The following is a 12,397-nucleotide window of genomic DNA, read 5'->3' as shown; positions in this document are numbered from 1 at the left end:
TGGGGCGGCACAGCAAAAAAACAAAAACAAAAAGAGGTGGCTTTTTTGATGAAAGCACCAAATTTGGCACAGATGTAGCCCAAGATATTTAAAATAAAACTGTATATTGAGCCATCGTAAATTTTCACCATGGTTGCCCATGGCAGTCATTTTTTTTAAATGAATATTGAAAAATGCTCCAATTGTACTGAAAAATATATACCACATTATTTGTCTGATCGTAAAGAGTATAGGTATAGTTTGGACTATCTATGAGTGAATGTTATGGATTTATGGGGTAAAAACAGCAAAAAGGATGACAAAGGTCCATTTCAGTTTGTACAAAGATCAAAAGTTAAAGTTGCTCCAATTCTGGAATGGTTTTGACTACGTTGAACGCTTGGTCTTCAAAGTAAAGGTCGAGCAAGGTTGACATCCATTGGATTCTATGAGATATGACACTTATTACCCTGTAATGTGATAACTAAGCATGACAGATGGAGCAAACTATTCCTTTTTCAAACCCTATTAACTAAACCAATCATTTACATCACTTTTTACCAAACTGTACATTTTTGGAATCTTTACGATCATACAAACAATGGGGTATATTTTTCAATATGTCTGGAGCATTTTTCAATATTCAGTTTGAAAAATGGTTGCCATAGCAACCATGATGAAAATTCATGATGGCTCAATATCCAGTTTTATTTTAAAAACCGAACCAGTCACTCACATTGTGTCTTGTACAACAACGCTACCTCTACCTTGTTGACATGAAATATGGGGTCCGTGTTAGGCCCCCTGCTTTTCTCCCTTTATATAGCACCCCTTAGGCACATACTGTGGCGTTTTGGGATTACTTTTCATTGCTTTGCTGATGACACCCAGCTGTACATGCCAATAACTGCTGGTAATCTCATACACATAAAGTCCTGAGAGCTGGAGTGCCAACCAATTGATCGCGATCACAAATTGGTACACAAATTATTTGTTTCTTAGCAAGATAAAAACAAAACTTTAGATTTAGAAGTGTTTGATGAATTTATCTTATTTTACGGGTTAATATCTTATTTCAGTGTTCCATATGTTTACTTCTACATTTAACAATCTTAATTCAAGACATCTTATCAATTAAAATGATCTGTTTATGCAGCAAGATAATTTCCCTCAGATTTAGTGTTTTTATCTTGTTTTTAGACACCCCTTTTTTTGCAGTGCATGACAGAAAATGTAACAACACAGTTATGTTAATTCAATTGACTTGAAGTTGTAACAGTGTTTTGCGCATATATAATACCAGGGGCCACTCCGGCTGTAAAACGGTGCTTCCCAATCCTGGGGCCTCATGTACAAAGTGTGCTTGCGCACAAAAACGTGGCTTACATCTGTCTCCATGCCAACGTTCAGATGTATCAAAAGTGAAATGACCATGGAAATGTGCGGTGCATCACACAAAAATCCTGGCTGGTGTACACACGTTTCTGCAGCTATTGTTCCACTGTGGACATGTAAAGGTGATGCTGGGAACCGTTAATAGTGTGAAAACAAGACGTCATCAGAGTGATGTGCACATCACCCACACAGTGATGAACAATTAATGCACCCACGTGTTTGCAATTATATGGATGGATATAAAGGCATGAACAAAGTGATGCGTAAAATGGCACTAACAATGGCTGTGTTAGCATTGTTACAGGACCTTGCAAATGGTGCAATCCGACGTGAGCATGTACTCAGGGAACGCAAGGATTTACTTGCAAATGACGATAACTGGCTCATAAACTGATTTTGATTACCAAGGCTACTGTGACTGGAGTTGCGCACAGAACTGCAGCTGGCCCAGAGAAGCAATACGGAGAGGAGCCAGAGGTTGTCTGTGCCCACAATGGTGCTGACCATGCTGGCATCCTGGCATCATGGGCATTCCAGCGTGAGCTGGCTGATAAGTCAGGCATGTGCCAGTCAACCTTGTGCAGAGTCTTGCCAGCTGTGTGGAACACAATCATCTGAATCTCATCCAGGTATATTCCAACATTACAGTGCATTTTGCAGGGAGAGCTGGTTTCCCGAATGTAATCGGAGCTTTTGACTGCACACATTTTGCTATGAAGGTGCCGTCACATGATGAATTTGTTTTTGTTAATAGAAAACATTTTCATTCCATCAATGTTTAAATCATGTGAGGTACACAAATGCGCGTCAGGCTGGAGGCTGCACGGTGCGTGACGGGGGGGCTGCGTTGTCGTTAAATAGTTTATCTGTGTAATTGTTCGAACAAAAATAAGCGCAGACACATTTGGGCATGTGCGCATTCAAATGTTTTGTTTTTTATTGTGTTTCCTTTTTCTTAATGGTGGAACTAGAGAGCCTCTTAACAAGCCCCCGACTGTGTTCAGTATTTCTCAATAAAAGCGTGTGTAATGTTAATGTCACACACTGTCAGCTGCCGTGCACCTAATGTCTTTTTACTTCAGTGTGTGTGCGCAGCTCAGTTCAGCATTTACACACACAAACGTACTTATTTAATTTCGGTTTTACATTCCAGCGAGCTGAGAGAATGGCGATCTAACCACAGCTTTGTTGTTTATGCACGTTGTCTCTGAAAGTTCTTTAATTTTTACACACAACAACACAGAAACAATGATGGGCATCATCAAACACACAACACTCCACACTTATGGTACTGTCAGCACAACACAACCAGACTATTTGAATACATTTGCATATTCAAATGGAGGCATGGCCAGCGAGGAGTTTGGTGCGTGTGCACGTGTGCTAAATTCCACGTTTTCAAACCGAACGTGCGTGCATTCCTGCCTACGTACACTTTGATACATCTGAATATATTTGTGCTTACGCCTGATTCAGAGTTTTGGCATATAGCAACTTTTAGTAGAAAGTCAACCCAAGTCTTTGTACATGAGGCTCCTTGTCCACAGGAGCCTCCTAGACCTGGATTTCCCATCTGTCCCTGCTCTGCCAGAAGATGATCAGCTCTTTCAAATGTGCTCAGCCAATCAAGAGGTAACAGACGCCTGAGCTTATCGACTACATGTTGTATTTGTATGATGTACGTACATATATGGCAAAAGAGGGATGATAAAGACATTTCTTTCATCATATAAAATCAAAGATGAAAATTAAACGGACCTCTTGCTTTGCCCTTTTTAGTCCTTCTTCTAGTTTGAGTACTGTGAGATTGAAGGGTCTTCTGTCTTCACTGTTGACCTATGAACAGAAAGTAACAAAACAAAAAGTAAACCTAGATAAGATGGCTTGATGTACTTAACCATCATTTTGTGAAATGACTGGAAAAATGTGAATTATATCAAATTCAAAGAATTAGCACAACAGAATATATATTGCAAATCGATATGCCTCTGTATTCTTCTTACCTCACAGTCAAGAGGTACATGAAACAGTTTTACGTCACTGTATAGGTCAACATCATCAGTAATAGTACCGTAGAAAGGTGTAGGAATTAAAATGGCATCTACAACATGGAAAATGTGTCAGTATATAAGGTGAAAAGAGCAACAAATAGTGTCAAATTCCAATTTTCTATCCATGAATGATCATGTTGTATATTGTAAATACACATACACACAGTACATAAGTTAACTGCCAGTTATACTGAAAATGTATATATACATTATTTATTGGTTAGTGTGCTTGGTTTCAATGAAGAAGGTTACCGGTTCAAATCACACCCTTGCCACATTTCTCCATGTAATGTGGAGTTGCATCAAAAAGGGCATCCGGCGTAAAATGTATGCCAAATCGACATGCAGATCTGCTGTGGCGACCCCAAGTGAAAACAAGGGAGCAGCCAAAGGGATGTACTAATGGTGGTCCTTTTGAGAACAACTTCACCAAAGTGATGTATTTGCTATAAACAACTGAATAACCTGCTTTCACAAAGTGATTATATTGTTTAAAAAATGTCTTACTTGTAGACATTTTTAAAATAACAATAAATGCATTAATAATACCTCTCTACCTTATCATGGTGGAGAGGTTTGTGTGTCCCTATGAACCTGAGAGCAGTGTTGTCTGGAGCCTCTGTACTCCTGGTAGGATCTCCCATGGCAAATTGGTCTCACGTGAGGGGCCAGACTAAGAATGGTTCACAAAGACTCCATGGCTAAATAAGGCAGAGGAAATGTGAAAGTCGAAGGCCTCGACAGACCAGACCCAGGCGAAAGAAGCTAGCTCTAGGAGCATGGAAGTGGCCGCTGGAAGGCATAGTTTGAGGAACTCCTACATCAGACTGGAGCGCCCTCTGTAGTAGAGGCAGAGTTGGAAACAGATGGAGGATCATCAACAATTTCCCTGGTGGAAGTCACTGAGGTAAACAAACAACTCCGCAAAGCCACTGTGGTTGATGAGATCCATCCAGAAGTGCTGAAGGCTCTGGGTGTGGAGGGACTGTCTTGGATGAGACATCTCTTCAACACTGCATGGAGATCTGGGACAGTGCCAAAAGAGTGGCAAACTGGGGTGGTGGCCCCCATATAAAAAAAAAAAGGGGACCAGCGAGTGTGTGCCAACTACAGGGGTATCAACTACTCAGCCTCCCTGGTAAAGTCTACTCCAGGGTGCTGGAAAGGAGGGTTCGGCCGACAGCTGAACCTCTGGTTTATTAGGAACAATGCGGGTTCTGTCCTGGCCGTGGTACAACCCACAAGCTCTTCATTCTCACAGGGATCCTGGAGAGTGCCTGGGAGTATGCCCATCCAGTCTACATGTGTTCTGTGGACTTGAAGAAGGTGTATGATCAAGTACCCTGGGAGATACTGCGAGAGGTGCTGCAGGAGGATGGAGAGAAGGGATCCCTTCTCAGGGCAATTTAATCTCTGTACTCACAAAGTGAGTGCTATGTTCGGGTCCTTGGCAGGAAGTCAGACTCATTTCCAGTGGACGTTGGCCTCTGCCAGAGCTGCGCCTTGTCACCAATCCTGTTTGTGATATTCATGGACGGGATATCGAGATGTATTTGGATGAGGAGGGTCTTCAGTTTGGTGGGCTCATGGTCTCATTTTTGCAGATGATATGGTCCTGTTGGCTTCATCAGTCTGTGACCACCAGCACTCACTGGATCAGTTTGCAGCCGAGTGTGAAGCGGCTGGGATGAGGATCAGCACCTCTAAATCTGAGATCATGGTTCTCAGCAGGAAACCAATGGATTGCCTATTTCAAGGAGGGAATGAGGTCTTCTTCCACGTGAAGGAGTTCAAGTACCTCTGGGTCTTATTCACAAGTGAGGGGACAATGGAGCGAGAGATTGGCCGGAGAAACGGTGCAGCAGGGTGATGCTGCATTTGCTCTACCATACCATTGTGATGAAAAGGGAGTTGAGCCAAAAGGCGAAGCTCTACCGGTCAGTCTTTGTTCCTATTCTCACCTACGGTCATGATGGTTGGATCATGACCAAAAGAACTAGATTGCGGGTACAAGCGGCCAAAATGCGCTTCCTCAGGAGGGTGGCTGGTGTCTCCCTTAGAGACAGCGTAAGAAGCTCGGTCATATGTGAGAAGCTCAGAGTAGAACCGCTGCTCCTTCACACTGAAAGGAGCCAGCTGAGGTGGTTCGGGGATCTGGTAAGGATGCCTTCTGGATGCCTCCCTAGTGAGGTCTTCCAGGCACGTCCAGCTGGGAGGAAACCCAAGGGAAGACCCAGAACTAGGTGGAGAGATTATATCTCCACAATGGCCTGGGAATGCCTCAGGACTCCCCAGTCAGGGGTGGTTAATGTGGCCTGGGAAAAAGAAGCTTGGGGTCCCCTACTGGAGCTGTTGCCCCCGCAACCTGAACCCGGATAAGCGAAGATTAGTGATGAGTGAGCATTAATAATATATTAAGTCCCTTTGTCTGCTCTCTTGTTTTCACTTCGGGTTGCCACAGCAGATCCAGAGTGGCTTTGCATGTTGATTTGGCACAAGGTTTATGCCAGATGCCCTTCCTGATGCAACTCCATATTACATGGAGAATGGACAAGGGTGGGTTTGAACTAGGAATCTTCTGCATGAAAACAAGTGACAAGACTTAATTGCTTGGTCACCAACCCAGCCAAACTTCATTATACATTTATTATAAATAACAATAAATACATGAATCATATATTTATTGAGACATCAATAAAAAGGTTTCATGCATCAGCTTAATTAATAGAAGCAAATACAGAAGTACAGCACTGATTGCTGCTACTTGAGCCTCACGGGGATTATACAGGAATAACTTGCATTATTGAAGCAAATCCACATTTAGCGGCGATGTTTCATGGGAAATTAGTCCAACTCCAGATCAACAAACTCTCTTACAGGTGCTATCAGTACATACAGTGTTTGTGCTCGGTTTTAAGCAGATGTTGGGAGCTGGCCTTCCTGCTGGCTCTCTTCTCATTTACATAACTGTCTCATACTCTCAAATTGACTGATGCCCTCAAGGCACATATTAGTTGGGGAGTTTTGTCCTAGGTGTCAGAGGTGATTGGTGTTTTCTGTTATGTGCTGGGGTGTTTGGCTGGCTTGGTTTTTGTTTTCTGTTTCTCCCACCAGGTGGTATGCATTCAGGACTGAGTGGCTGAGTATTAGGACCTCACCCTGAACACCTGAGGCTTGTTTTCATGTGCAGGTCATCAGGGCTCGCAGCTGTGGTGTATTCTGTCTTGATCAGAGATTGCTGCACTTAAACCTTGAATGCAGTGTGTGATTGCCAGAGACTCGACCTTGTGAGCAGACGTGTGAGATCGGCGTCGGGAGAACAATCTCACCATTACGGACGCAGAGACCGCTCCAGGTTTGACGCCACAGTCTGTGAAGGAGGATTGGCTGAGGTCTCACGCTCTTCAACACACTTCCTGAGGTAATTTGGTTTTGGTGACTTTTATGAAGTAATGACAGTGGATTTGGTGTCCCTCACACCTTGTGTTATTGAGCTGTCACGTTATGCTAATTGTCTAATCAGCTTCTGCTGCAGTGGAGATTTGAACTGAGTTGTTCCGTGCCTGCAGGGTGAGAAGCTGATATATATATATTTAAGCCAGGAAGTGTTTGCTGATTGTGTGCACCTTTGAGCTGTGTCTCTCTGTGTGGAGAGTGTTGGACTCACCTCATATTTTCTTGCTTCGCAGACTCGGTTTGTCCCGGCCACCTGGGGGGTGTCGGCGGGGTCCCTGGGTCCGAACTGCTGTGGCTCCGGACCGTTTGCGCTGCTGAGAGCGCGCCGTGTTTTCACCTCACCAGACCGCAAACTTTTTAGTTGTTTATCACTTCACTCACTTTCATTAAAATGTGTTATCCTTTGAACCGTGCTCTGCTTATTTTATGCTGGGTCCTGTCAAACGCTGGGTCGGTGCTCCAACCGCGTCCGACACATAACATTTTCTCTCCTTACTTGGCTGTAAAACACCACCCTACGTTTCCTTGTGTACTCAATTCTGGCTAGGTGTCCTAAGCAGTACACCTGTGCCTTGATGATCTGGCTTCCCACACTCGGGAAGCAACATCACTCTAGAACTTCAACAGTTTGTGACACACAGATCTCAGGCAGCATTGCTGAAAGTGCTCCAGAAGTTTATTGTGCCAAGATAAGCTGTCCAGGGTTCACAGCCCTATATAAGTGAAGTTGTATGGTCCCCAACTCTATGTTCATCTCGCTATCTCCTTCTAATCCTCTTAAATAGGCTGCTTCCCTTGTCTAAGCACTGTGTATTCATGTCATCTATTGTTATAAAGTTTATAAAGTTTATAAAGCGAAATTTCTGTACAGACTTCAGTTTTATTGTTGCTAGTGACCATAGAGTTTGACACTTGCTGAGGGTTGCCTGATACATGACCCAAGGCTACTTAATACTAACTGCCAAGCCAAATCTTTTGGAAGCACACAGAAACATGGTTGTTATGAACTGGATATCCTCGGGGTACATATAAGCAACTAGGGCACAATCATGCACAAATAGCAAGTTGTTGCTGACATTTTCTTTAAGTGGGCTTGGAAGCAAGTCGCCATCTGATTGGAAATGTACAGACTCACACTCTTGTCCAGGAATATGAAAGAACACGACAGAAAATGGGTTTGGAGCCAGAACACATTCCTTGTTTGGTCTTGCTGGTGAAAAATGTATCAGATGCCTCTGATGAACTGCTTACATTTAACACCGTCTTCATGAATTTGCATTGATATGGTACAGATGTTGCTGTGTTGTACAGTATACCAGTGTGATAGTGAACCTACCTTTAGGGTCGCAAATTACTGCCGAAATAGCACACAGAAGGGAGGCACAGCCATTTGTCATCACAACCTGAACAAATACACACTCACTGTATTATGAACGACCCAATTAAAGCGCTGAAGAGGTCTGATAAATACACTAGAAACTCATCCACCCACTAAAACAACCATTCATTCTTCTTACAAACTGAGTTGTCCACAGTATATAAAAGTTCTGTCAGTGATAATGTAGCATCTTGTATTTGACAGTTATTAAGTGAATCTACAGACATCTTTGGACAAAAAAAATCCTATATATCTGAATATTTACTTTACGTTTAACTCCACCACAGAGGTTATGAGGTTATGGTCCTAGAATATGGAATAACCTGACAAATGAACTCAAACGACATCCAAATATAAATCAGTTTAAAAATCAATATAAAGACATGATGTTTTCAAGATATGTATCTGTTCAAGAAGGTTGAGTTTTGTGTGTTGCCAATTGTAAATGTAAATTTGTAAATGTGAATTTGTAAATGTAAATTTGTTTGGTAGCATTCAGATTGTGTCCTTTAAGCTGAAGAGTTTGAAGTGGTTGAAAATGGGAGTGGGAATAGATGGGGTTTTTTTACTTCCCCTCACTCCTTTTGGACTAGATAATTCTATTTTTGGTTAAAGGGGTAGGCGTTAATAAGCTTTGCTTCTGCCTACCGTATATCCTTTCAGGCACACAGATGCATTGTAATCCATTTTCTTTCTTCGTTGTAAGTTTTTTGTTGTTTTGTACTGTGTGTGCTGAATAAATTCATACATTCATTCATTCATTCAGGTTTTTCTGCATTTCTTTGAGTGTGTGACTGTTAACAAGTTATCTCAAGAGCAGATCGACATAGCTTCCAATTACTTTTGATGGCGGGGCAAACCATGTGGTCAAGTAGAGATGAGCAAAATTTAAAGCAGCACCAAATACAAATCAATATTTTTAAACAAATAGTTAAAAAAACCTCAGCTGAGGGCTGATAATCAGAAGGCAGGTCTTTTTTGGCATAGGTATGCACTCTGCAAGTGCCCTCTACTTAGTTAAAGCATTATGAAGAGTCCTGAATATGTTTTACAAATCAAAACACAGGCTCCTACTGCACAAAAAATCTCAAAACTATGGTCTGAATACTTGCAATCACTAATATACTGTATATCCAACAAGAAGTACAGTCAGCATGCACTACCTCTGCCAAAGCTAAACGATCCCACACATCTCATTCAAATTTTAATTTAACTTTTATTTTAACCAGGTTAGTCCCACTGAGATTGAGATCTCTTTTGCAAGGGAGACCTGGACAATTATAAAGTTTCCAATTCACCTAACCTTCATGTCTTTAAATGTGGGAGGAAACCAGAGCACCCGGAGGAAACCCACGTAAACATGGGGAGAACATGCAAACTCGACACAGAAAGGCCACAGGTGGGAATCGATCCCATGACCTTCTTGCTGTGAGGCAACAGTACTAACCACTAAGCTAACCATGCATCGTGGTTAGCATCACTTATTGTCAATTAATTTGGTTAGTCCTTCAGGGCTGTCTTTCAGACTTTTAGACTTTATTCACCACCATAATAACTAAATAAAAGAGGGGTGTATATAAAAAATAACTCCTCCTACATTAAAATGTAACTTTGTTTAGAGCATTTTTAAACATCTTAAAAGTAAAGCAGCTAACAACATTACTATCTAGAGAATTCGAGTTCAATAAGTCTATTTGCCCAGAAGTTTTTTCTTGTTTCTGTTCTGCTATAAAAATGGTACAAATTATAGGCATGACCTCTACTACGATGATAAGTCTTAATACAATTACTGATATTTAAATTGGTTATGTCATGTAGCACCTTATAGTATAATAACAAATCCGCTTTCATGCATCTGCACTCTAGCGATTCTAAACTAAGCAAACTAAGTCTCTCAGGGTATGAAAGGCCTTTACAAATATCTAAACATTTAGTAAAATAACGCTGAACAGATTCTACATATTCAACTTGGTCTTCAGCCTAGGTGACCAGACACAATTAGAGGATTCCAATGTTTCACGGACAACAGTCAACAGAAGGTGTTAAACGTCAATATCTTATGTCTACTCTCAAGATTCTGGTGCCTACTGACATGACAACAGCTGAATATTGGTCCCACCTCAACTGAAAAATAAATGTGTGATCCTAAGCTGCTGCTCCCTCCTGAAATATATTTTGCATTGCAGACATCTTTTCAAATGAAATGCTCCTTTGCCAATTGCTTAATATGAGGTGCCATTGAAACTCTGCAAACTAATCAGCATCCTTGCATTTTCAATAATCCTTGCACAGCTCTTCCCAGGCGTCTCTCGATCTCAAAGGCTGAGGATCCAGAGACATGTATGTCACTGCCGAGATAAGTGAAGTCAGTGACACGTTCAACTCCTTCACCACATACTACAGATACACGTCTGATGGCTGAGCCCAGGAAGTTGTTAAAAGCCTGAATCTTATCTTTGATTCAGGACCATCTCAAACCAAGATACTCTGATTCCTCATTCAGCTTCTCAAGTGCTGCAATCCGAGAATCCACTGACTCCACAAAGATTACAATTACAGTAAATAGCAGAGGTGTAACAATTAATCATGATGGAATACATGGACGCCGGAATTGATCTAAACGTACTACGAACAAGTCAATGGTTCAGCTTTAATGAATCAGTTGAGTTGAGCGGATTACATTGCGCTTCCACGTCTTCAAACTCTTCTAAGGGTTCAGAGTTGAGCGCAAGGCTCTTGCAAGAACTTTAACTTTGTGTGTGAAGTTAAAAACAAAATCAACATGTTTGATAACACTGGTATACAAATATTTAGAAGTTGCCCTTTTCAGAAATAAAATGTGCTATTTACGTATTATGGATTTTGGCATGTTGAATTAAAATATGACAATAACAATGGCTAATTAGTTACTGTTTCCAAGACATACAAAGTTTTACATTTTGCGTGTAATTATATTGTGTTAACAGTAGAGTTTTCATGAAAAACCATAAACATTGTTCATATAATTTGTTCAGCTGTTCTCTTTTTGTAACACTTTAAAAATCAGCAAAAGGGTTATATATTAATCCTTAGTCGCACAGTAGTAGCATTTCTTAAAACTACAGCCAATCAACAATTTTGAACAACATTTTCATTCTCAGTAGCCCAAATTTAGTAAAATTTGAGTATCTTTATTTCAGAAGCATTTTCGCTGTAGACCAGTGTAATGTGTACAGCACAACGGATAAATGCACCCATTTGAAACTTTATGTTTGGTTACGGTCTGTTAATACGTTCATATCGGATCATAACAGGAAAGTTATGCTATGCTGTTTATGCTATACTAACAACAGCGGTCATCGTCTTCTTCTAGGCTTCTTCTATGCTGCACTTTCTGCTACTGTATGTGATGCTGCCCCCAGTGGTGATCAAAAGGTGAGCAGGGCCAGTACTACTGCTCCACAGTAGAAATCCTGAAGAAAGTCCATGGTTTTTCAGGAAAAATGTATTTAAAGATAAACAACATAACTTTTCGCTCATTCTAATTCATCACAATAAATCTCTACATTAAACAAAGAAATGTAGTGGATTGCTTTGTATCACATACAATCGAAGCATTCCATAATAAAAAGTACCTTTCATGAATCGTATTCTAGCCCATGTATCCAGATATGGATCATATCATTTGTAAGAGAGAGATGCACACACCAAGTAAACAGAATACCAGTGAATTTTTCTTTTTCTACGTTTTAGATTTTCTATTTATTAGCATTGCACAAACTGCTTCCTGAAGTGTTCAATTTACTGATGCTTGTTGTTCATAACAGAAGTGTTTAAACTTACATTCTCTGCTTTCAGGGGCCTCGGAGAACGGCAATAGTGAGACAGGAACTTTGCAGTCACCTCTCTCAGGCTAAAAGGGAACAATGTGGACATCGTGTTTGAAAAGAGTTTGCTTTGAAATCTCCATGGTTTGTGTGCTTCTCAAGAACAAAATTTTCAGTCTTAATTTCTTACAATGGCTGTCCTTTCCAGTCTGCATACTCCAACAAGGATGGATCAATGTGAAACATGTCAGGCTTGGTCAGCTGTGTTACAAAGACAAATCAGTTAACATATACAACAATACAGAGACACCAATGTTTCCCTGTAATAGTAT

The 12,397-nt window shown here is 41.0% G+C and overlaps 1 protein-coding gene across 3 annotated transcripts in view; it reads right to left on the bottom strand.

The window, feature by feature from the left end:
* Positions 1–12,397, bottom strand: part of accs (1-aminocyclopropane-1-carboxylate synthase homolog (Arabidopsis)(non-functional)) — a 36,339-nt gene that overhangs the window by 15,359 nt on the left and 8,583 nt on the right. For all 3 annotated transcript variants that reach the window (XR_004562274.1, XM_034176834.1, XM_034176833.1), the window contains 5 exons: positions 12,256–12,326; positions 12,082–12,151; positions 8,218–8,284; positions 3,378–3,475; positions 3,133–3,210 (listed from right to left, as the gene is read on the bottom strand). Coding sequence is in view for 2 of the 3 variants with exons in the window: in XM_034176834.1 (XP_034032725.1) it covers positions 3,133–3,210; positions 3,378–3,475; positions 8,218–8,284; positions 12,082–12,151; positions 12,256–12,326 (384 nt within the window). In the remaining variant the exon portion in view is untranslated. The remainder of the gene's footprint in view (positions 1–3,132; positions 3,211–3,377; positions 3,476–8,217; positions 8,285–12,081; positions 12,152–12,255; positions 12,327–12,397) is intronic.

Source organism: Thalassophryne amazonica, chromosome 8 (genome assembly GCF_902500255.1).
Source record: "Thalassophryne amazonica chromosome 8, fThaAma1.1, whole genome shotgun sequence".
Taxonomy (NCBI): Eukaryota; Metazoa; Chordata; class Actinopteri; order Batrachoidiformes; family Batrachoididae; genus Thalassophryne; species Thalassophryne amazonica.
Note: the sequence above shows the minus strand (reverse complement) of the source record. Positions and strands in the feature narration are given on the sequence as shown.